This window comes from Diospyros lotus, chromosome 1, assembly GCF_014633365.1.
Source record: "Diospyros lotus cultivar Yz01 chromosome 1, ASM1463336v1, whole genome shotgun sequence".
Lineage (NCBI taxonomy): Eukaryota > Viridiplantae > Streptophyta > Magnoliopsida > Ericales > Ebenaceae > Diospyros > Diospyros lotus.
The window spans coordinates 38,063,500-38,089,905 of NC_068338.1; the positions used below are offsets into that span (position 1 = coordinate 38,063,500).

The window sequence follows — 26,406 nt, forward strand, 5'->3', positions numbered from 1 at the left end:
GTGAAGGGATACGGGGCCATTAGCAAGCCATTGACGCAATTACTAAAGAAGGGAGGATTTGAATGGGGGCCATTGGCAGAAGAAGCGTTCGTTAAACTGAAAGGAGCCATGAGTAAGGTGCCGGCCTTAGGGCTACCAGACTTTAGCAAATCATTCATCTTAGAAACAGATGCAAGTGGTACAGGTGTTGGAGCAGTGTTAGCTCAAGAAGGGAGACCGCTGGCTTTCTTGAGTTAGGCCTTAAGCCCAAGCATTTGGGGCTCAGCATATACGAAAAAGAGTGTATAGCTGTTCTGATGGCGGTTGACAAATGGAGGCATTACTAGAAGCGAGCAAATTCATCATTAAAACCGACCATGAAAGCCTCAAGTTCTTGTTACAATAAAAACTTCACACCCAGCTGCAAAAGAAGGGAATGTCTAAACTAATGGGGCTGGACTACACCATACAGTATCGGAAAGGGAAAGAAAATATCGCGGTGGACGCACTGTCAAGGTGCTATGAAGAGGGAAGTGTTGCGGCCATATCTCAGGTGGTGTCGTAGTGGTACAATGAGGTGATTGATAGCTATGAAGGGGGGATGAAAATTAAAGTGGATAATAGAAAAACTGACAGTGGGAACACAGGAGGAGGAGGAATATACGTTAAGTGGAGGAGTGTTGAGGCGTCATGGAAGGTTGGTGATTGGAAATAATATCGGGCTCAAGAACAAGATCATGCAATCCTTGCATGAGTCGCCACTAGGAGGGCATTCCGGCATGCAAAACACTTATGTACGGGTTAAGAGGGTATTCCATTGGCCAGGGATGAAAGCTGAAATTCGAAGATATGTGCTGTCTTGTGACACTTGCAAGAGGTGTAAGACCGAGAACATAGCCTACCGGGGTTACTGCAGCCGTTACCCGTCCCTGACCAAGCCTGGACTAACGTGTTAATGGATTTCGTGGAAGGCCTGTAACGATCCGTTAGTGAGTCTAGAAGTTTATTAATATTTTAATTATGAAAATTTGGAGATTTTCTCTATTAAATTAAATGTATGGGGTGTAAACCCAAGTTTATGATGTAAGAAATGTTGTATAAAGTTTTTGGCTCTTATTGATAGTGAGCAATTATGGAAATGAAGAACATTTTTCTTACAAAATGTTAAATGATGCTTGTATCTGTATCCATCTTGAATGGACCTTCTCACGGATTTCCTATGCTAGCAGGTGATTCGGGAGCGGGCCCTGACAAGGCCTACCAAGATCGGAGGAGAGAGACAACATACTGGTAGTGGTAGATCGGTTGACTAAGTTTGCTCACTTCATAGGGCTAACTCATCCGCATATCGCTCAAAATGTAGCTAGGGCCTTCCTTGACCGAGTGGTAAAGCTGCATGGGACTCCTAAATACATTGTCTCAGATCGGGATCGGATCTTCACCAGTCTAATGTGGCAGGAACTCAAGAAGGCATTGGGAACTAAGTCGAGCATGTCCACATCCTACCACCATCAGAGGGCAAACGGGAAAGGAGAGGGTAAATCAAAGTTTAGAAACCTACTTGAGGTGTGTTTGCCTCTTACAACCCAAGGAGTGGCATCGGTGGTTGTTCCTAGCCCAATGGTGGTATAACACCAACTATCATTTTTCAATCAAAATGTCGCCGTTTGAAGCTCTATTCGGGTACCAACCACCAACTTTACCTGCTGTAGAGGGGGGATCCAATGTAGCTACGGTAGAAGAATACCTTTAGCAGCAACGAAGGTAGATCACCCAACAACTTAAGCAGGAGTTGGCCTCAACTAGGAACAGGATGAAGCAAGTAGCTGATCGCAAGAGAAGTGTAAGGGAGTTTGCGGTGGGAGATAATGTGTATTTGAGGTTGCGGTACCCCATCTCAAGTCCATCACTAAGGGGAAGGTGACTAAGCTTAGCCCCAAATTTTCGGTCCTTTTGCCATAGAAGCCAAGGTAGGACAAGTGGCATACCGCTTGAAATTACTGTAAGGGACCCAAACCCATCAGTCTTTTTGTCTCTCTCCTCAAGAAATCCGTGGGGAGCTAACTAGTGAGCAGGGCCCTCCCTACATTCCCTAAAGAAGCTACCGGGGTGGTGGAACCAGAGGCTATAATCGAGAGGAGGGTGGTGTACAAACAAGGGGCTCTGCTCATTCAGGTGCTGGTTAAGTGGCGAGGCAGCACCTCAGATTGCAGCACCTGAGAATATTTACCCGATCTCCTAAGGCAATTTCCCCGAACGGCCAATCTCCTTAGCATTTCTTGAGGACAAGAAATCGGTTGAAGGGGAGGGAAGTTGTCACGACCGTGCCTTAACAGCAGCATTTTTTATTTTTCCTTGCAGCGTAATTCCTCTGTTTTACTTTCTACTTTTGGGGTTTTATTGTAATTTCTAGTACCAAGTTTGTTAGCTAAAGATTCTCCATGTGGGTGAGGCTGGAATAGGACAAAACTTATGGTTACAGCTGTTGGGGGGAGAGGATCCCCAGCGGATGCGGCTTTCCCGCTATATCAACATTGAGGCTGCCATGAGAAGGCATCGATTATGAAAATTCCATTCTGAATCCCATCTATCTTTTAGCTCTTATCCCTCTCTCAGACTCTTTCTTTCTATTCTCTATCTCTCTCTCTTCTCGTTCTCTTCGGTAACATCTCCTCATTATCACTCGCGTTCTCCTATTGTCACCTACGACCGTGATAGAAGTTAACACCAGATATATAGAGGATAGTGTTCATGCATGTTATACATGCCATTCATGAATGTAAAAGCTTTTCTAACCCTTATTAAGTAGCAATACTGAGCACATCTTCGAGATGCCAGATAACATGACTTTCGAGGGAAAGGGAAGGTTGGAATTTGGAAGACTAGGGATTGATGGTTAATTTGTTTTCTTCTGGCAATTTGGTAGTCTGTAAAAATAATGTTTAAATGAAGCAAATGGATGAAAGTTGTGTTTAGGTTGAACAAAAATGTTTATGCAAGTGTTAGTGTGTTACACTCAACATTGGAATAGATATTTAAGGGTTAAAAATGAAATAAAAAGCAAAACCAAGTGGTATTAAACTGCAGTGTAGAAAACAGGAGGAAAAGTAATTTTTTTTTTTTTCCTGTGGAAATGGGTAAGACCCAATTTTGGCGTTGTTTTCTAGTATTGAGTCATATGTCTCAAAATAAAGAAAGAACTAATTAGGCTTAATCCTTGTGCTTTCAAAAAGTGCAAAATGATTTATCATTATTCATATTAAATTTAAATTGCAGCAGCAAGTGCATGTCATCAGATAATCTCATTTTCGTGCTGCTTGTATTTTAGAAGTAAATTAAGTGTTATAATAGTGTCGTAGACTGCATTCATATATATATATATATCTATACAATTCATCTCCTAATGTAAAAATATTTTACCAGTTATCTTTGATTCTCTGAAGGGTAAAGTAGAAGTCTTCATTCTGAGGATGAATTAATAGTAATTGACACCTGTCCAGCATACATAGGGACGGAAAGAAGTTGTGGTAATTTTAGGGACATGCTGCCAGTGTTTGTATTTTTGTGTAACCTGGATGACTAGGGCTATAGTGACCAAATTACGTGTGATTGGTTGTTATGAATATATTTCTTATCTGAGAAAAAGAAAAAGAGGTACTATAAATTCAGTGCTTTTACATGCTATTTTACAGCTAATTCACCCACAAGGACTTGGAAGATTACATCTATATTTGGGAGCCGAGCGTCTGAAGCGGCTTCAGTTGATAAATCTCTCAATGAAACTGTTAAAGATACTGAATGTGCGCCTTCTGGTAAAGATACTGAATGTATGGCTTCTGTGATCCAACTTAGAGAGGTAATAATGTGCTTTACATGGAGTAACAAATTGCTTCTTTATTTTTAGGTAGTGATTGTAGTTTTTGTTCCTTCTATTCATGACTCCATTGCGGATAATTTCAGCCGCCTTCTGTCTTAAGGCCACCAGAATCACAGACAGATAATGAAGCAGTGGAAGTAATTGTAACCAAATTACTTTTATGTTCTTACTTTGACATTGTCAGAAAGAACATTGAAGATTTTGTTCCAAAAGTTATAATGCATTCCTGGTATGCTTTGAATTTTGCTTTGTCCTCATTCTTGTGGAAATCTATATTTTGGGGTATGCAATATTCCAATCAGACTTGAAGTTGATTGGATTTTTCTTTCCTCTGGATCTGGTTATCTCATGATCTGTTGCGTTGCATGTGCTGCAGGTCAACTATACGAAAAGGGATCTCCTTGGGAACTTTATAAAAAAATTATACGGGTATGTGTGTGGGACAACTTCCCTAGTAATTCTTCTGTATGGTTCTTTCTGATAAATTAATATTTCCAGAAACTTTCCAAATTTCCATTTTGGATGTTTAATTTGCTGGATGAGTTATTTTAAGAACCTAAATATATGTTGTGAACATTAATTACTACTCTTTTGAGTTACTTTTGCTAATTCTTTCTTTTCACCTTTTACTGCTCAAAATAATCGTTAAGGACTTCAGAGGCTGCAAATAGATCAGACTCAGTTGGATCCATAATGGGTACATATGTAATCTATGGAAAAATAATCGAATTACTGCTTTTGAACAAGTAAACCTGTTTTCCTAATGCCTTTTCTTATTCTATATCGTACAGAAAAAATCTAACAAACCCCAACTCATGTTAGGTTTGATATTGGTAGGATTAACTAAATTCCAAATCAACGTATAAATGCTGCATTTAGTGGCTTTACAAGGCTGCAAAAGATTTGCGGATTAAAATGACCCTCTCCCAGTGTTCAGTGTGGTTGATGTTCTAGTATCTTTGTAGTGAGCATCATGATTAAGTAAAGGGAATGAAACTTCTATGATCTACTAGTTTTTCCTGAATGACTTGCTGTGCTGATGTCTCTTTATTCTGGCCGCTTGACTAGTTTGAGGTTAAGCTAGAAAAATAAATATGCTTGGAATGTCTACTTGTTTGGTATTAGGATGACCTTAGAATAATAAACCTTTTATCATGAATCCTATAAAAAATAGTGGAATGTCTTCTTGTAGTGGAATTACTAATTAGATTTTGTAGTTTGCATGATGTGACATTCAAGGTCCTCTACCCATTACGAGTGCTTGTAGAGAATTGAACCTACATGTCACTTTTAAAAGTAAAATTTGCACTCGTAATAGTGCTTAGCCTATTGTCTAGAGTAATCAACCTATGCAATAATTCTGGAACTGGATGTTAAAAATGCCAAGTTTATTTTGGTTGTATTTTTTGGCGCACAGTAATTTTATGTATGGCAGACTGTAACATGTTCCACAACTTATGATCCCTGCTGGTCTCTCCTTGCTACGTGAATTCACTTTTTTGTGATTACGTGTTTTTTTTGTTTTTCCTTTGATGTCCAAGCAGAGAGAGTCTTTTTGAAGAGCTGTTGCAGGAGCAAGATGAGGTTGCCATTAAAAGAAAACGGAGAAGAGAACTGTTTCATGTTCTGCAAGAAGCTGTTCAGGTTAGTTTAAAGAAAAAGAGAGAACATAAAAGAAAAAAGGAAAGGAAAGGAAAGAAAGGAACAAAAATAGAATAGAAAAGGTGACTAGCATCGCTAACCTATAGAGAAATATGCAACTCTTCACCATTTTTATGGTCTGTGAGGCATGACGAATGATTTTGTTGGTGGCCTGCCATCTGCCTTTGCTTAATGTTTTCCACTTTTCCACCCAATGAACATCTCCTTTTCATATGTCCTGAAATACTTGTTTCTCTTGTTATAGACACTTGATGAGGTTGAAGCTGACGTGTCTTCTTCGCAAGGTGGTTCAAGCTTTAGGTAAAGATAGTCTGACTGGATTGCCAAATGGTGAGAAGAGACCCATGAACTCTGCAGCTCGCTGGTTATTCTAGGCCCAGGAGCACTTGTTGCCATGGTGATCTAGACGGGGAATTTAACGAATGCTAAGGGGGGAATTCATCATATAGATTTATGCCGTATGTTGTATATTATGTTGCTTTGAGCCCCATAACCAATTTTTAACCTAATTTGGGAGGATCTACCACTATTCTATAATATAATAGTAATAATAATAGTTTGTTTGTGCTTTCCTTGTAATTTGTTGTCTGGATTTCATGAAGAAACATCCCCCCAGCTTCAAGGCCAAACCTCATGAATCAATCCTGACGATGGGTATCTATCCATCTATCTATCTGTGTTTTTCACACTGTATTTTGCAGTTGATTGCAGTACATTAAAAATATCTGCTCCGACATCCTAATTAATTATTTTGCTGTGCTAACTGCTGAGCTATATAAAGCCACCCATAGGAAAACTTTAATAGCATACAAAATTAAAATGTTTTGTTTTCTTTAACGGCGAAAACTACTACTTTTCTCCCTTCTTTATTTCATTTTATTGTGAAGTAAAATATAAAATTATTTTTAGATTAATTAAAAATATTCTTATAGAGGGGTTGTACTTTTTATTAAAGTGATCTTCACAAATCTCCTAATAACAATTGCATATAAAAATGTCAGTAAATTATTAATGCGGGACAGGTGTTTATATATATATATATATATTTTGTTGAAACAGCAGTTGAGTTTGTACTATCCTTTTTTTATATTATAAAATTTATTTTATAAGCAACTTTTTCACAAAATTATTAATTAACTTTCTAAAAAATTTAAAAAATGTCACTAATTGTATGTAAACATATTATTAATTTCTTGAATGTTTAAATAAATATGTAGAAATAACATCATTAGTTGCACATTAGATAATTTGCTTACATATACTTATTTTTAAAAAATAAAGTAACCTGTAATTTGTACTTTTCTTTAATCACAGTCAATAATTTATAAGTTATGAATATAAGATATTATCAGATATTCATCCTAAAGAAGGTTAAACTTATTAAATGAGACCATCATCTTTTTAATCTTATAATAATTCGCGTATACTTTTTTATTTATGTGAAAATAAAATATATTTCTTTAAATTTAAATTTTGAGAACCAAGTTTGGAGGTTATATAATGTAATATTACAAACTTTGAAGTGAAAAATTAAGAGTAAGCAAAAACTACTGAAAACAACTCAGGAGTGTTGTTTTTTCATTTTTGAAACGTTTTCTCTACTGAAATTGAAATATCAAGAAATATTAAAAAAAAAAACTTTTGGATCCTTTTTATAATTTTAAAAATATTTTGGGCCGTTCCGTAATAACAGTAAAACGTGGGAAACTCGGTCTCTAGCCAGCATAATATTAATTCTCATTCGAGGGTAGCCCTCTGCGAACCCTTCTCTCTCTGGTTTACCTTCGTCACAGCCTTCAGCTACTCTCTATCTCTCTGACCGTCCCCTTATCATCGTTTCCCCTTGCCGCCTGGTTCCTTGGTGCTCGGTGCCGCCGTCGATTCACGAACACAAAGTAGGCTGGGTCGCCGTCGATTCACAAACACGAATCGACGTTTCGGTGCTCGTTGCCGCCGTGGAGATATTGTCTCGTAAATCACACCTCAGAGAGATTTTTAATGTCCACTTTCTGGTTCTGCTGAAAGGGCTTTGACGAAGAAGTAGAATAATTGAGGTAATCAGTGACCAAACATGGCTTCGTTGTTCAAGGTAACGGTGGTTCCCTTCCCCGCTCTCTTATACAACCGCTTTAGAGCTTTTTTTTAAAATGTATTTGATTATATTGTTTCCGTCAAATGCATCCGCGATTGTTTGCGAAAGGCATTTCTGTATTTGAATTTAACATTTCTTTCACAGTTAGTGCACTTACTGATTACACCATAATTTGCTTCACTAGGGACTAACGGATTTTCATAGTGGAGTATAATTCTCATAAAACGAATTATTTTCAAAAACCAAACAATTGGGTAAAGGGAAGTAGGGGAAAAGAAAAGTAGGAAATGAAGTTATATTTGAACAGCGTGTTGGTCTGAAGCTGAACTTTTTTTTGGATGCCAAACCTTGATTAGTTATGTAAGCCCTAAAATATTTCTTTTCCATTTTCTTTTTGTCCACTATCTTTTTTCCATTCTTCATTTATAAACTTTCTTAGTTTTGTTTTATTGATATTTAGCTCCTGTTAGTAGCCTGAACGCCACATTTATAAGCGTTAAGAACATCTTGTCATATTTGGTTATTGAATCTGCTATATTGTCCTTCTGAGTGTTTTTTTGACATTTTTGTATCCTTTTTAGGTTCTTTTTATCTTTATATAGATTAGGTAACTAGATATTGTTTTATATGTTTGGTTCAGGTTATATTCCTTTAAGTTGTTATATTTGCATGTATTTGGATATATTCTCATCCGGTTATTTATATTTAATGTTACATGTACATGGAAGAAAACCAAGATTACTACTTTTTTCTTGGCTTCCACATTGCTAACTCTCACACCTAATAGACAATTCCAGATGGGCACATTTTCTTTCTTCTTTTTCTTTTTCTTTTGCTTGCCACACATTTTCTTTTCATTTGGAAGATGAAAAATTTGTAATTTCTATGCAATAGTATTTGTCTTATTTTAAGTATTCTGACTCATGCTTATGAAAATGCGGCATGTTCAGAATTTTACTAGAATAGCAAAGATGGTATTGCTGCTGGCATCATTTGTTCCACATGATACGCATCTTTGGATTCTCTTACTATATTTTATATCTGCATTTTGTGTTGTTAGGATCCTAACAAGCTTTCAGCCTATCGAGACAGAAGGTTTCCAGGAACACAGGAAGATTTTGAGCATGCACTCCAGATCTCGACTACTGTTTATGTTGGCAACATGTCCTTTTATACTACAGAAGAACAAGTCTATGAGCTGTTCTCTCGAGCTGGAGAAATTAAAAAGATAATCATGGGTTTAGACAAGAACACAAAAACTCCTTGTGGCTTCTGTTTTGTCCTGTAAGGAATAACTCTTACTTATAATGTTGGATTCATTATGTTGTTGATGGCAGTAATATTAATGTGATATCTGACATAAACCATGGGAAGAAATGGAATTTGTAATTCTTATGAAGGATAGGAGAATATAAATGATACTAGGGAGAATTCAGAGGGAGAAAAGAGAGGGAAAGAGATTTTAGAAGGAAAGAATTTGTATATTTGCTTTGGTCACATAATTCCCATCCTGTTATACATAGCCTTTTTATAGGCTCCTCCTTTCGGTTGTAAGGTCTTAACTGAAAAGGTACAAGTAGCTAAAGCCTTAACTGCTTAGTACAACAGCTTATTCAATAGCAGTTTAATTACAAGTGTACCCCTAGGGTCATGACAGGTGATGAGTCATACAGAGCTGCACCTCATGCCTTTGGTAACTATGCCCCCAACCCTTGTGTGTTAGGCTATGATTGAGTAGAACTCTCCAAAAAGGAAAAAGGAGATGGATTACTGCTATCCACACTTTCTAGGATCAAACCAATAAATTCTCTCCAAAAATTGATGCATTATAATATTTTTTTTCCAATGTATTGCATACTTCCAAAAACCATTTTTGCAATAAGGTAACATTCTAATTTGATAGTTCCATTGTCTCAAGATTTATTTTGAAGATGTTGAGTTTCAAGCTTGAATCAGGTAGAGTGGAGACTTTCCAAGCTGAAAGAACACTCTGTTCCTTTTTTACTTTCCTGTTGTGATTCTTTCTTTGTTTTTTAATTCTTGAAAGCTTCCCTATGAATGTTCAAATGATTATGCAATGGATGTTAACATGGCAACTTTTTTCCTTTACCTGCCTCAGTTATGGATTTAGTTGACCCTGATACCTGTATTTGGGCTATACCTTACTAGAGAGATACATAAAATTTGAATTCCAATAACATATCTTCACTCTAGGGCAAGCACACACGCCATAATTTTATGATGCACTCTACTGTTGAGTACCATTTTCGTCTGATGCTGTCTGTTCTTGGCAAACCTAATGAGTCAACAATTGCCTCCTTTTCCTTATTGCTGTACTGTTATTTTGAGCAACTTATTCATTCTTGTCATTTAATTATTGTCAAACTTCAACTTATCAGGTACTACTCAAGAGATGATGCTGAAGACACTGTGAAATATATAAGCGGGACAATTCTCGATGATCGTCCCATTCGTGTGGATTTTGATTGGGGATTCCAAGAGGGAAGGCAGTGGGGTCGTGGTCGAAGTGGTGGACAGGTGGTCTAGCTGGTAACTCATGATTTGTTATGTATTAGCTCTAATTCATGACATTTATCTGATTCATGAGTTTCCTTGCTGTTTAGGTGCGGGACGAATATCGCACAGATTATGATCCTGATATCCTTCCAAACTTTGATATTAACTTATTCTTAGCTTCCTTTTCCATGCTGATTTTTGTGCATGCGAAAACTTATTTTCCCTGAAATTTGTGGGATGCTAAGGGCTAGGTAGTGTTGCACTTGAAGGGTGTTTTTCTTGTTATTATAATTGTTCTTGATTATCACTAAGAATGCATCCTTCTATTTCTTGTTTCAAATCTTAGAAAAAGATGCCCTTAGACATTTGGTGGATGCCCATCTCCATGTCTTGGAAATGCCTTTCTAGTTTGAAGAAACTAAGTTACAGAGTGGGATATACTCCTACATAAACATTAAACAGCAACATTTCAAGCCTTTATCCCACTATAGGGTCAGCCATGTGAATTCTAGCTGACCAGTCAAGAATATACTCCTGCATTATGCTCTTAAATTTTAGAAATTCCAAAATTTCAGACTTTTATCTGTTTATGGATAGAGCCTTTTCAAAAATAGATATTATGCCGCCTTGTTCAAGCTTCTTTTCTAATGTGAGAATTGCAATAAACAACTTTTTACTAGTTTGGTATAAAAATAAGTATGCTTGTGTTTGTAATGAAAAAAAAAGGGGAACAAACTGTTATATGTTAAATTGTTAATACAAAAAATATATAACTATTTTTTGCCATGTCCTTGCCTTTTTACACCTTGAACATTCTATATTGTGTAATATCTGTCTCTTCTTACTGTTATTCTTAGCTTAAAACTTTATCATTAGTTGAACTAAATGACCTGTAAGCTCATCATCAATGACTAAAATCAAAATAATTCTGGTTTGTATATGTTAATCTCTTCTCACTATTTTTTTTTCTTTTTAATGTAGGAATTCTAAACCTTATACTTTTCTCGCATGCGTTTTGCAGTATATATATATATATATATATTTTTTTTTTTTCACACGTCTTTCCAATATATAGAATATGAAAGTTGTTGAGTTATATGGTTATAGTCTAGGGTTAATCCTATGATAGAGCCCATGGCCCATTGTATTTGTATATATATATAGGTGTATAGTCTATGGATTTTATTAAGTGGTTTATACATATTAAAAGCTAGGTTTATTTCCTAAGCTTCACATGGTATCAGAGCTAGCTTTTAATACAAACCCTAGCAGCCACCATACAAACCCTAGTCGCCGCCCACATCACCGACGAACACCGTCGGTTGCGTTGCCGCCGACCGCCGCAGCCTGTCGTGCCACCGCTGTCGTCGCCCTCTGTGTTTCTACTGTGCGCGCTACTGGTTAGCTGCGGGTCTTCACCGTCCGGCCACCGATCACGCACACCACCATCGCCGTTGAGTTCGCTGGCCTCCGATCTGTTGACCCTCGGAGGATCGTCGTCGTTGCCGCCGCCACGTGCCGCCTTTCTCGCACTGTTCACGGAGACGTTTTTGCTCCGATCTCTCACACCAGTGCTCCGATCGCAATGCCGTCTTCACCATTGGACTCGCCTTCTTCAGTCCATCCAAGCCCAGGTGGTTTCGTCGCCATCCGCTGCCATCCGCGGCCGCCGATCACCGGCATCCGCCATCTGCCGTCGCTCCAGCGTACCTGTTCTCTGTGCTGGATCATCCAGCCTTTATTTTTTGGTTTATTTGACCCTTTGGTTTCAGATCTGTTGATATTGTAGGGCTCCCTTTTATCCAACATGGCTGGTACTATTAAATTTGGCTCCTCACTATATGGGTTGAAGCAGTCTCCTCGAGCCTGGTTTGGTCGTTTCAGTACTGTCATTCAAGACTTTGGTATGACTCGTAGTGAGTCTGATCATTCGATTTTTTATAAACACACATCACAGGGGAGGTGTATATATTTGGTTGTCTATGTGGATGATATTGTTATTACCGGTAATGATCAAAATGGTATTATTCAGTTGAAGAAACATCTTTTCTATCATTTTCAGACTAAGGACTTGAGGTTACTTAAATACTTTATTGGCATAGAAGTTGCTCAGTCCAGTTCTGGTATTGTTATCTCTCAACGGAAGTATGTGTTAGATATTCTAGAAGAAACTGGGATGCTTGATTGTAAACCTATAGATTCTCCTATGGACCCTAATGTAAAGCTCTTACCAGGACAGAGGGAGCCTCTTGCTGATCTTGGAAGATACCGCAGGCTAGTCGGAAAACTTAATTATCTCACTATCACTCGCCCAGATATTTCTTTCTTAGTTAGTGTTGTTAGTCAATTTTTACAATCTCCTTGTGATAGCCACTGGGATGCGGTAGTCCGGATTCTCAGGTACATTAAGGGAGCTCCAGGTAGAGGACTATTGTATAAGGACAGAGGTCATACTTGAGTAGTCGGATATTTTGATGCTGATTGGGCAGGTTCTCCTTCTGACAGACAGTCTACTTCAGGATATTGTGTTCTGGTTGGAGGAAATCTAGTATCTTGGAAAAGTAAGAAGCAGGAGGTTGTTGTTAGGTCGAGTGCTGAAGCAGAATATCGTGCTATGGCCTTGGCAACGTGTGAATTTATCTGGTTAAAACAATTGCTTTAGGAGCTCAAGTTTGGGGAGATATCACAGATGAGATTAATTTGCGACAATCAAGCTGCATTACATATTGCTTCCAATCCAATCTTTCATGAGAGGACCAAACATATCGAGATAGATTGTCACTTCATTCGAGAGAAGATTTTATCTGGCTGTATTACCACAGATTTTGTTAATTCCAATGACTAGTTAGCAGATGTCTTCACTAAGTCTCTCAGGGGTCCTCGAATTGAGTATATTTGTAGCAAGTTTGGCGCATATGATATATATGCTCTAGTTTGAGGGGGAGTGTTGAGTTATATGGTTATAGTCTAGGGTTAATCCTATGATAGAGCCCATGGCCCATTATATTTGTGTATATATATATATATATAGGTGTATAGTCTATGGATTTTATTAAGTGGTTTTATACATATTAAAAGCTAGGTTTATTTCCTAAGCTTCACAAAAGTTTTCTTTATATCTTGATGTTATTAAAGTAAAATGTTTCTGATCATGAAAAGTGCAATTCCTCTTTTATGTCTTCTCTTTCCGTATGTACCTGGTTAAGCACTAAGAAAAGAGGTTTGAGAATAGACTGAGAAGATTCTATGGTTAGTAACATCCTGTGGCAATTATTGTGGGAATAAGACAACTATAGCTGTGACTGTATGGCATCCACTCATTCTCCACATCATTTAAATACCCACTTAAGCATCATCTGACCGCTGCAAAGCCCAAATTTTCCTCTCCATCAAATAATCTCTATAGATACAATTAGAGGGGATGGGTGTTAAGTAGCTTTGGTCAATACTAAACCCGACATTACTTGCGATATAATTGACATTATGGCCCTTGATTGAGTGGCAAGGAGAAATAGGGTCCACTTTCTAGGGTAAGAAAAAAAAAAATAAGGGAGGTATAATGACCCTTGTATCTGATGGTTTGGCATTATAAATCCAATTCTGACATTATGTGGATTTTAAAAGTGATAAGAAATTTGCAAGTGGGGTTTCTTATGGTTGACATCCTTCAGCTATCAGCTCTTTTCACATGCCTTAAATTCTTATTTGGATGTTAATGCTGCATCAGCTCATAACATAGAGGCATAGTGCTTATGCCAACACTTTCCATGCTTCTATCATTGTTTACAATTTTAGAACTACAATTCTTGGTTTTGGAATGGTGCTCATAACACTTGGATGTCCAGAGTTGCATGGATTATATTTCTGTTTGTGTTGCCTGGGTTGATATTAAATTTATTAGCTCGCAAGAAACCTGAGGCTGCACATTCATTTTCCTTAATGAGTTACACGTAGAGGTGGATATGGAAAGTTGGTCCAGAAAGAGCTGGAAGCACAAAGACAGCTGGTAGATTATGGTGCTGGATCATTGGGCTCTTTCCCACCTGTTGTGCCATCTCACTGTAAGTCTAAAAGCTTTTCATTTCCAGGTATTTCACTTTGAGGGTATGCTAGTAGAATGAAGTTCTCTTACCAACGATCATCGTTAGAATATTTATTTGTCTTTACTGGAAATATGGCAGTGAGTTCTTTTGAAATATTTATCTGTGACACTTGGAAAAAGTGCAAAGTGTATAAAGTGATTAGAAATGTAAAGTTCAAGTGTATAAAATGATTAGAAATGTTCACATTTGAATTAGAATAAGTATGTGCTTGTTGGCATGTTGCTGTGCACAAAGTAAAATTATATGCCACTTGATGGTGATGGAATATGCCATGTCACAAAGTAATGTTACTGTGTACAATAAAGCTTGTAAATCTTTGTGGAACACTCTTGGATTTTTTCTTCTTGACAAGTATAATCAAGGAGAATTTACCCATGTACAACAGGATGACTAATATCATGTTTGCTTAAGCAAGACCAGTTAGCCAGAACGTATTACCTCTTTCATCTAATTATTGGAGTTGGGTTTTTCTTGTAAAATGGACACCAAACTGAGAATGCCACCGTTATGCAGGATCATGATGCTCGTATCTTTATTTTGGTATTTGAATAAACAATGATGCGTGCTTAGCTTGTCTGTCTGGTCTCAATTAACGAATTTTTTTTTTTTATTATTTGGGTTCTCTTACATTACTGCAACAGCTAAACTTTACCTTCTGCAGATGGTAGACATGGTGGAGACCGTGGTCATGGGGGCTCTCATCGACATGGTAGAGGTACTATAATCTTAAGAAAGATTTATATTCCTGACTGTCTTGTGATTTAGTTTCTGTGCTTGCATTGACTATAGATATTTCATTGCTTTGTTTATGTTTTGGGAAATAGATTACCATCGAAAGCGACAAAGAGAAGATGACCGCCATGGGCCTGAGATGTCAAAGAGAAGTTCAGATCATGAACCCTGGAGAAACCCTCATCCTGACTCAAGACCGGTAAATACTTAGTAGTTGATTATTATAAGTTTCTTTCTTAAGTTTTGTCTGATCTATTCCTTGTTCTTTTCTTTTTGTATTTTTTTCCTTTCTCCAAATTAAATTAGGTTCTTCTCCTCCTCCTTCTTCTTCTTCTCCTCCCTCTCCCCCCTCCTTTCCGGGTTCCAGATTGCTGGAACACAACAGGTTCCGGCAATTGGAACCGCCACCATCAACCAACATCTGGTCGGTCTTCTTCTTCTTATTCTTCTCTCTCTCTCTCTCCCTACGCCCCCCCCTCTTCCTTTCTGGGTTCTGGCAACTGGTACCTAGGGTGGAATCCATTGCAACGGCCCATCAGCAATGGGTTCCACTGGATGATGTTCTGTTTCTTTTTTTAATTTATAATTTTTATTTTATTCCTTGCTAATTTTTGGAATTTTTATTTTAGTTAAATTTATCTAATTTAGTTTAATTATGTTTTAAGTAACAGTATTTGTGATAGGAGGGGTGTTTGAGTAACAAAATTAAACCACAGGGTTAAATCTGATTGAGATTTAAACCACAAGGGGTCTGAGTGCAATTTACTCTTTAAATAACTCCTCAAGTTTAAATCTGATTGAGATGGAGTCTTTTAGATAAACCTAATTTGATTGTGAATAGGGGGGATATAAATAGATATTGGAGGCCTAATCCAATGAGTTGCCACCTATAATTAAGCATTTGTAATTTAGTTATTGGTGGACCTCACCAATAATTGATTAGATAGTGTAGCCAGATTATTGTGATTGTGTGATCAGAGGGCGTGCCCACAAGCAGACAAATGCAGTCTCTAGACAATGTGACCAGTACCTAGAGCAGTTGGGATTGTGATGGTTTGTAGTTCTTCGCCAAAACTACATTTAGCTGGTGGATTATCTCATTGTTATGAGATTGTGAACATAGTTATTGAGGCTGGACCATGTTAAAATTTCCTTTCTTGTTTTCTCTTGATTTTTGTTCGTGTCTGTGTGCAATCCGATCCTAACAAACCCCACCCGTATAATCAAGTCCAGATAGCTAGAGAGGCCAAACCCTTGCTTTTGCATTTGAAAGCTCTTGAGCAGTTGGTCCTAAAACTAAGCGAGGTGTTGAAAAGAGAGAATAATAGACACCAACCGGTCGCGTCTTTGCTTGATTTTTCTGTCAGTACCTGGGGTTTATTGACCAGATATTCCTCTGACACCGTTAAATGCTTTGATGCAACAGGAGAAGAATCCTCGCTTCCGTGAGAGTGGCGACTCCGATGAGGATGAGGAAGATGATCGCAAGAGACGGCCTTAGGTGATTTTTGTTTTTTGTTTTGCTAAGTGACGGCCTTGGGTGATTTTCATTTGCTGCTTTATGATTTATGAAGAAAATGGTTGTACACCTCAGCATCCGTGATCCAAACAAGGGAGTCCTAATCAAATTTAGCATACAATGAGTTCTACCATCTGCTACTAGAAGCAATCATATTCTTCTATTTGAAGACCTCACTGCTGAATATTTTAGGGTTACCATGCTACATTTATCACATTCTAACTGCATGTGTGCATGGTTGATGTCTGAGGTCAGACGTCAGTGTACGGTAGACCTTTGAAAAAAATAAAAGAAAAAAATTCCTAATAATATGAAGACGCATACTACAAGATGGAAGCATGGTGAAACATATTTGTCTTTATACTTCTGGGAAATGAAACCTTTGCCATTAGTTCCAACTTCCAAAGATACACTACATATGGACTGACATTGCATTGGCTATGCACTACGGGGCTTTTAATCTAAGCACAGTAATAAATAGTCTCTTAGCTCCTCTCAACCTAAGAGCAGCCACCCGTAGCAAACCCTAGCTTCCCTCCTGCAATGTCAAAGCATTTCCAGGCTCTGTTGCTGGGTGTTCCCGAATATACTCAAAACCCACACCAGAGGCTTTATTGTTCCCAGCAAACGCCAAGGAAAGCTGCGGCAGATATGCCCCATGGATCAATTGGAACCTCCGCATTTCCAATGAAAAACCCAGCTTGTCTTGGGTAAATACACTGCTGTGTATATGCTTAGGTCATAGCATGTGTCCAGGGTTTTGTCAGCGGATACCTAATCTTCTGTTTCCGGAAAGCTGTCCAAAGGGCAGTGTAGGCTGCTGGCGGGAGGCGGGTGATGTCTGGTGCTGGGGCCCTATAATGGCCCCTGGACTCTTCAACACTGACACTGAGTAGGCAATGTGACTGTCTGATTGTGATTTTTGTGATGTCGACGAAGTAGAATGTCGCCCATTCTGGATTTCTCGCAAATGGGGTGAATTCTAGGTTTCGTGGAGTTGATTATTTTCCCAAGGTTAGGCGTCCAGTTGAGCTGGAGTTAGAGGGAAGACTGTAGGAGAAGTATTTTCCGTACATAGAAGCGGTTTGTGGGACGACAGAGAGCCGATCATGGCCTAGTCCAAGCAAGTCCGCCAACAAGGGGGTGTTAGTGTCAGCGTTCCGGTTGCCATACTCTGTATTATCTCGTAACTGAGGAGGAAATGGGCGAAGATAGGGGAGGCGAGCTGAGAGCACTCTGGCTGATTTACAAGTGACGTTTTTTGTATGTTTTGTGAGGAATGGATGGATGGAAGAGAGGTCCTCCGTCCCTTGACGGATTTGTATGGTTTTAGGTTTATTGCGGGAATGAAACCGAGCTCCTCGTCATTAATGCCATATTCTGGAACTAGCATGAAGCTCTATCTCCATTGGTCAACTTAATTAGTCCAGTATTATTAATTCAATTTTCTTTTATTTAATATTCTCCTTCCGCTTAGTTTTAGTTGAATATTCAACATGTTAATTATTAGTATATACGTCCAACACACACACACACACACACATATATATATATATATATGCCCATGCCCGTTCTCTGTAGTGACTACTGGATTAGCTTTTAGTTTTACTGTATTGTACATTGTGAATTTATTCACACTTTTTTGTACTCAATGAAGAATATAATGAAGTGTAGTTGTTTAGTGTACAAATAACATTACGACAAAAGAGGAAATTGGTAACCAAGTTCAGCTTTAAGCCTTAGTAGTACTTGCAAAGAGGAAAGAGGAAATTGCTGCTTGACCTAGAGACGTCCCCACCCCACCCCTCCCCTATTAACAGCAATTATGTACGGAGAAGCTCCTCCTATTTTATATATTATATTTATATGCTACAAAACAAAAGAGAGTTAGTTATTAATTTCATTCATCGCACTTGTAGTGATGAGTGAGTAAAGAAACAGCCTTGGAATTCAATAATCATACCGCAGACAGGATGGATAATTTGAACAAAAATCTGAACAACGCATACGATAAGATAAGATGGGAAGTAATTAATAATATGTGGATGCGATGCATTGCATACTGACTATATATTATTACACAGACGGCACCACCACGAACGACATTTCTAATTAGTATGTTGTATCAGTTCGACCGTTGGAGATGGAGGGGAGGGGAGGGGACCTTAATTTGCCATTAGTTCCAACTTCCAAAACGGCCGATATTCTTTATACACACATACACACACATATATATATATATATACACACAAAACACTAGTAGCTATATATATATATATATAGTGATCGGTGTTGTATTCTTCCAGTTCCAGATGCATCGGACATATCCAAGTGCAATCTCAACCTAAGAGCAGCCACCCGTAGCAAACCCTAGCTTCCCTCCTGCAACATCATAGACCACTTCCAGGGTCTGTTGCTGGGCATTCCCCATTATACCCACATCAGAGGCGTGGCTATTCCCGGCAAAAGCCAGGCAAGCCTGCGACTCATCTACCGCGTACATTATGCCTGACAGATCGATTGGCACCTCCACGTCTCCACTGAAGAAGATACTGATCTTGGGTATCAACACTGTTTTGTATTTGCTTAGGTCGTAGCATGTGTCCAGTACGGACACGGGATCTGTCAGCGGATACTTCTTCATTTGTTTCCGGAAAGTTGTCCGAAGGGCGGTGTAGGCCACGGGGGGGAGGCGGGTGATGACGGTGCCAGAGTCTATAATAGTCCTCGAACGCTTGAACACCGTTTGCGAGATTGACAATGTGACCCCGCCGACTCTGATTTTTGTGATGTCCACGAAGTAGAATGAATCCGTCTCTCTCGGATTTCTCGCAAATGGGGTGAATTTTAGGTTTTCCGGAGTTGACCCTTTTCCCAAGGTCAGGTGTCCGGTTGAGCTCGAAATGGAGGGAAGACAGTAGGAGAAGTATTTTCCATATTTGGAAGCAGTTTGTGAAACGAGGGAGAGCTGATCGCGACCGAGTCCGAGCAACCCAGCCGCCCCCTCGAAGAGTCCTTCGTTGTCCTGCCCACAGCCGAAGAGGAAATTGGGGAAGACATCGGTCGGAGTTAGTCTCAGTGTCTCTTCCGCAAAGTATCCACTGGAAAAGGATTGGTCGCCGTACTGTATCCCATAAACGCAGGTGGCGGAGGAGCAATCGTGCGAGTTGCCGGTGGCGGAGGTGAGCTGAGAGCACCGTGGCGAGCTACAACTGACGTTTTTGTAGGATTTAGAGAGGGATGGATTGAAGATTGGTTCCTTCTGTGTGTAGCATCTTTTGATACAAGGCTTGCATTGGGTCCAGGTGAGGTCGCTGCCGGTGTCGAACGCGAGAGAGAGGTCTCGTTTCGGCGTACCAAGTCCGACGGTGATGATGTAGTTGGCGGAGCCGATTAAGAGACCGGACTTCGCCGGTAAGTCGGCGTCGTTGGCGTTCGGGTTGGAGTGGGGCCGAAGTATGGATTGAATTGAGTCGACGCGGGATTGGTCGAGAGAGAGAATGTTCCGAGTGAGGGGGGGACGAGTGGGCGCAGTATGAATATTGGTTGTGTTTTGAGTGGTGGTGCTGAGCTTGGAGCACGGCCCATGACGGTGAACCACTCTCATCATCGATGCCCCTTCGTCGTCGTAGTACTGGTTACCTGATATATATATATATATATATGCATCATATATGAGTCTCGCCAATGGAGGTTTAGATAGATGGCCAAATAAATAATATTAATTAATAATGGATAACGGAAATGGAGTTGAAGAACGTTTCTTAATGTAAGAACATAATATAATATGCATGCTTGAGAGAGAGTGAGAGAGAGACCTTGGGGATTGGAAGGGGAGCAATGCCACGGAGTGCCTCGAAGAAGAGAAGTTGTTTGAATTTGAAGGGCGTCGTGGCGGCCTTGTCCTCCATTATTATTATTATTATTATTATTAATATATGCGTAGGCGTAGCTGCCATTGTTGGTGGAGCAGAGGAATAGGAGGAGGAGGAGAAATGCACACCAGTAGAGAAGGCTGACTACTGCAGCAGCAGCAGATGCGGAGGCCATCTAATTAAAGATCAAATTAAAACCGCCACTTTGGATGTGGTTTTAGTAGTGCTCCATCAAGCTCTCTCTATGTATATATATATATAGAAGAAGAAGAAGAAGAAGAAGAAGGCCATGGATGGAATTAGTATATATGCACTCACTCCGGCCACTTGCATCGACGCCAAATCATGCGTCTTCGCTATGCTGCAAATACATACATAAATAAATATTAATAATACAGGGCAGGGCCAAGCAAGCCTCAACTGATTATTTTTTAGGTAAGATTTATTTATTTGTAAAAAATTGCTATTGGTACATCATTGTGTATATTTTAGGCTACACAATGATGTACCAATATCTAAAATGTTCTCACTCAAGATGGTGAGGCGCAGTGAGGTACAATGAGGCGAGCAGTATTTATGTTATATACGTGTCTTGTGTAGTTTAAGATATATATATAAATAATATATAAATACATATATTTAGAAACAAGACGTATTCATTATTATTGACTTAACAATTCACGGGTGGGTGTGGGTTTAGGGTTTATGATTCTGTTAATGCACACCTGCGTCATTAACGTTTTTAAGTCTTTTTCATAACGTACAAAAGAGGTCAGTTCAGTTAATGTTCCCAAGTCTTAATAACTGAGTATAAATTATCTTTTTCACAACACTTGGTATAAATCAGTCATAAAATTGCTGCTCGGTGGGATCCCCAAATTAATTAACAAGTCAACCATTGAGTGTACGTCTTCACTCGTACGTGGAACCCTAAGGGAGAAGAAGCTTCCCAGCGGGGTGGTCTGGATGGAGAACACAAGTACATCCAACTCCCAAGTCCCACCAGTGGGATCGAGGGGGTTGGCCATCTTGGACAAGTGTTGCATGATATGTCTGCCACTGGGAGATGCTGCTCTCTTCCTTCCTTAGTTTTTAATCATTTATTTATTTAGTTCACAGATATATCCACCCGCCCCACCCACTCACAATATATTCCACTTTTACATTTCATTTACATGTTGTGGTGTTTGCTTGCTTGACCTAGAAACTACCGCTATCTACCCTTCTTCCCCTTCACCTTCCATCATCACAATTTTTATCTCGTCTAGTGTATAGATCACTGAGTACGTGGTAGACTAGCACTAAATAATTGTGTTAATGGGGTTCAAATTTAATTACGTTTTAAGTTTGGTATGTTTTAGACATAGTCTTTTAATTATTTAGATCATGTATGTTTATCTGTTATTATTAATTGAGTTTAAAAGATTAATAATATATACTTTATCATTGTTACAGACGAAGATGTCATCATTAATTGTAAATAAATTAAAAAATAATTTTCTTTTTTGGCTAAGAGACTGAATAGTAACATTAAGTTGCACATAAACACTATATATATGTACCCCTTTATTGTGAAAAAAAAAAATAAAAAAAAATGTGTACTATATACTAATTATAATTTTGAATTTAAATCAAGTTAAGAGAATCATGAAGGCAGGCAGGCAGGCAGGCTGTGCCCACATGGAATCACATTCATTTAATTAACTAAAACCACACATCGAAACCTAGAATTAATTTGAAAGGAATAGTGGCATCTTCTAGTACTGCTCAGTGAACTAAATTCATTAATCTGTACAAGATATTATTATCTTTCAACATCTTCTAGTACGTATATAGACAGACTTCCTAGCTAGAATGGCTCTCTCTCTATAGAAGAAGAGAAGACATGGTTAATTTACTTTTAATTAAAAGACATGGCCTATATAGTAGCAACAAATTTGACAAGGACAAAAGAAGCTTCTTCTTTCAACATCCACCACTACTACTTGTTTGCTACTTAATTTACACTGTTTGGCGCAATTGGAAATTGACTTAAACAACATCACTAGTTTCCATATAGCACTGATGAATATATATATATATATATATATTGCATTCATTCTTGGGGGAAAATGTTTTGAGAATTTTTGTATAATATGATTTTTGTCGTCATAAATTATTGCCTTTAAGGTGTTAATAATATTTGTCTTTATTACAATTGCTATATATATATATATAGCTAACAATTTATCAAAAATCTTTTACAATCACAGGAATCTACTACTGTTAATAACAGTTTTTGAAGATTTTTTGTTCAAGTGACTGTGACTCCATAAATTTTTGGGAGAATATATACAGTTACATTAACATGAATTTATCTATTACAAATAAACGAATAGATATGTTCATTTATTTAAAGATAATACCTTTTTATTAAAATCAACAAAACCTTACTTTATAATCATTGTATCCTTTTTGAAGAGTGACCGAAAGCATAACTAGGCTAACTAGGATAAGATAAGCCCAACCCAACATTGACAAAAGCCTCAACTCAATTATGCATGTTTGTGAAAAACAAAAAAAAAAAAGAGTTTATGAAAATTATTGAAGTGTATAGTATAAAAATATGTAAACTTATATATAAATGAGTTTTTAACTTCTTTAGAAGTAAAATTATTTTGTTATCCGTATCAGACAACATAATAATTGCTTAATGCGGGCAATATGAGAGAGGGGATGTGGGTCCCATGGGAGGCGAGGCTCACACACATCTCTCTTCTCTTGGTAGCCAGCATTGGCCCGACACGGGCAACATATTATCTTCCTATTCAAAAGTTAAAAATTTCTTTTAAAAAATTATCAAAAATCCAAAATTAATATAGACTGTGTTCTTCACTTGAAAGACTACTTATAGTTGTACAACTAAACAGTTTAACTTTTTAATAGACTTCTAGTTCTAGCAACAGAAGCAAAGTAAAAAGTTGATGCCAAATAATTATTAAATTCAAAGAGAGATTGATGTTTTACTATTGTGATTAATTTTGATTATGAAAAATAATAATAAATTTTACACTTTAAGTCATAAGTCAAGTATATGGTTTTCAAACAAAATTCAATTTCAAGTACTTTGCTAAAATAAAAAAAAAAAATTATAATTATATATATAAATAGAGATTTGCAACAACTTATATTTATTTTAATGATGATTGTCTTTGATATGATTTTGATGATGAAATTATTTTATTAATATTTATTATCTTGATGTTTTAAATTATTTCTATGTATTTTATTAAGTATCAAAATAAAAATTAATTTCATAATAAAATTGAATGTCAAAAATTTTGTTATAAATTTATTGATAACATTTGAAATATTATGTTCAAAATTGTTGAATGAAAATTAAATTCAATATTAAAATATCTTGTGATAAATTTCTTAATGACATTTGAAAAAATTATGTTTTTATTTAATTAAAAAATTTATTATTAAATAAAAATGAGTTTCATCATGTGATAAATTTGTATTTGAAATATTATGATTTTTATTTGATTAAAAATACTTCAAAAAATTATTTTTCAAAAGAGTTTAAAAATAAAACCAACATTATTACCCCCATGATTTGAACCCAGGTCACCACCATACCTAAGTCTTAAGGGTACACAAAAAACCACTCTAACTGAAACCGCATTTGTTTATTTATGTGCATAAATTTATATTTCTTTTAATCTATTAACTAATTTATTAACCCCTGGACCTGTCAATTGAGTCATTCAATTTGTCGACTAATAGAATTTTTAAATTCATTCTATTGATTGATTCTTTTTACTGAAAATCTCCAACGGCTAGTTTTCTCTTGAAGCTTGTGGGATATTTATAAATATAAATTAAGGATGATTTAGAAGAGGCAAATGGATGAGAATGAAGTAAAGTGAGCTTACAATTATTTTCATACTTCTCAATTGTATTTGTGTTTTCATAATTTTCTCTCAAATGCTTTGATTTTCATTTGTATTTATTTGTTTTAAATCTTGTATCATTTTGAGAGACCTTATAATTAAGAGATTCATCTTTTAGATTATTTTTTATTGAATATTTTTTATATTTCCTAACTTGTAAGTTAGAGGGCCACTTGTGTATAAATAAAAGATTTGTAATTTGCTAGTTTTGGATTAAAGGCTTACTTGGAATCAAGTAGAGAGTTTTAGTGAATTGGTTTAAAATGCTTAGTGAGAAATTAAGGCAATGGATTAGTGTTAGTTTAAGCCGAATTATTATAAATCATTTGTGTTCTTAATCTTTCTTGTTTTTTATCCTTTAAGTATTGTATTTGTCATTCTATACATATTTTATGTTTTAATTCACTAAAAACCTCATTTGTATCAATTTTTTTTTTAAATTCTATTATATTTTTTAAATTATCTAATTCACTCCCTTTTGGGTGTGTGGCATAACATTTCAAACCTATAGGAGGGATGTACTAAAAGACATGTATATTAAATAGACATGTCTTCAAATATAATTATGTCTACAGAAAAAAAATTGTGTTCTTAAATTTGTTTTTTTTAACTTCTTAAACAAATTTATTCTTTCTCCCATTTAAGGTTATAAATTATTCAAAACTATCCTCAACTGACAATGACATTGTGCGAGAAGCCTATTAAAAATAAATAAATTAATCTTGTCACCACGTACATAGAGCGGTAAATGTCCATACATGAATCAGCATTCAGCTTTGTTCAGAGAGAGGGGGAGCACAGCCACATTCTCAAACAAGCAGCAAAGAATGGATGAAAAGCCCAAAAGGCTGTATCATATGCAGGATGAGAAATCATGGACAAGGCGGCCCTTGCTTCTGTTCCCATTTATGCCATGGCATCGTGTGTTGATAACTTTTTTTATTTTTTTTATTTGGGTTCTCTTACATTACTGCAACAACTAACCTCTACCTTCTGCAGATGGTAGACATGGTGGAGACCGTGGTCATGGGGACTCTCATCGACATGGTAGAGGTACTATAATCTTGAGAGAAAGATTTATATTCCGGACTATGTCTTGTAATTTAGTTTCTGTGCTTGCATTGACTATAGATATTTCATTGCTTTGTTTATGTTTTGGGAAATAGATTACCATCGAAAGCGACAAAGAGAAGATGACCGCCATGGGCCTGAGATGTCGAAGAGAAGTTCAGATCATGAACCCTGGAGAAACCTAATCATCTGTTCAGGGTTTTGTCAGCGGATACCTAATCATCTGTTCCCGGAAAGCTGTCCAAAGGGCAGTGAAGGCTGCTGGCGGGTGATGTCTGGTGCCGGGGCCCTATAATGGCCTCTGGACTCTTCAACACTGACACTGAGATTGGCAATGTGACTGATTGTGATTTTTGTGATGTCCACGAAGTAGAATGTCGTCCTTTCTGGATTTCTCGCAAATGGGGTGAATTCTCTAGGTTTCGTGGAGTTGATTCTCTTCCCAAGATCAAGATTAGGTGTCGAGTTGAGCATGGAGCAACAGTGCTGGTCTTGAATTTTTTAAGGTCGAGGACAAAAGTAAAAATTAGACCCTCTATATATATTTAAACTTAGTGATAAACTCACTCTTATTTTTCAACTAAGATCTAACCTGTCCAAATTAACTAAAAATTTAATATTTAAGCCACATAAATTGTATCGATTCAAACTTCAATATATTAAAATTTAGAATAAAAGGTTACAATATGTAAACAGAATGAATACTTATAACAATTCAATAAGTTCTTTTTTATCTAGCAAAATAAATTATTTTTCATCTAGCCAAAAAAAAAAAAAAAAATTCTCTACATGCTGAATAGCTGAAGCAAAAATAAATTCTTTTTATAATATAAAAATAAATTCTTAGTCTAAGCGGACTTCAAGTCCACTGGGCGTTTAGGGTCTTTTTTTTAAAAAAAATATTAAATTAATTAATAATTATAATAATATAATATAATATTTACTAAAATCATTTTGGGCCCCCCTGAATAATGGGCCCAGGGAGATTGCACTGACCGCCTCGGTTCAGGGCCGGGCTTGTGGAGGAAAGATAGTAGGAGAAGT

General features: G+C 37.2%; 2 protein-coding genes and 1 long non-coding RNA gene across 5 annotated transcripts; 2 read left to right on the forward strand and 1 right to left on the reverse strand.

The window, feature by feature from the left end:
- Positions 1-1,516: 1,516 nt before the first annotated feature.
- On the forward strand, positions 1,517-6,096 carry LOC127809438 (uncharacterized). The gene is made up of 4 exons (XR_008025116.1): positions 1,517-3,835; positions 3,940-4,285; positions 5,401-5,500; positions 5,763-6,096. It is a non-coding gene; the product is annotated as an uncharacterized LOC127809438 (long non-coding RNA).
- Positions 6,097-7,255: 1,159 nt separating this feature from the next.
- On the forward strand, positions 7,256-25,672 carry LOC127809394 (nuclear cap-binding protein subunit 2). 3 transcript variants are annotated; one of them, XM_052348163.1, is made up of 8 exons: positions 7,262-7,607; positions 8,671-8,894; positions 10,010-10,148; positions 10,235-10,268; positions 14,078-14,188; positions 14,892-14,945; positions 15,055-15,161; positions 16,389-16,657. In XM_052348163.1, the coding sequence occupies exons 1-8, from the start codon at positions 7,590-7,592 to the stop codon at positions 16,461-16,463; spliced, it is 762 nt and encodes a 253-aa protein (XP_052204123.1). In that variant the 5' UTR covers positions 7,262-7,589; the 3' UTR covers positions 16,464-16,657. The 3 variants fall into 3 exon arrangements, with proteins under 3 accessions (XP_052204127.1, XP_052204116.1, XP_052204123.1); XM_052348167.1 differs by lacking the exons at positions 15,055-15,161; positions 16,389-16,657 and adding an exon at positions 25,458-25,672 and having other exon boundaries at positions 7,256-7,607; positions 8,703-8,894; XM_052348156.1 differs by lacking the exons at positions 15,055-15,161; positions 16,389-16,657 and adding an exon at positions 25,458-25,672 and having other exon boundaries at positions 7,257-7,607.
- On the reverse strand, positions 18,493-20,718 carry LOC127809368 (aspartyl protease family protein At5g10770-like). Its single transcript, XM_052348131.1, has 2 exons — positions 20,300-20,718; positions 18,493-20,123 (listed from the first exon to the last, which is right to left on the reverse strand). Exons 1-2 carry the CDS (start codon positions 20,529-20,531, stop codon positions 18,826-18,828), a joined length of 1,530 nt encoding a protein of 509 aa, XP_052204091.1. The 5' UTR covers positions 20,532-20,718; the 3' UTR covers positions 18,493-18,825.
- Positions 25,673-26,406: the final 734 nt, after the last annotated feature.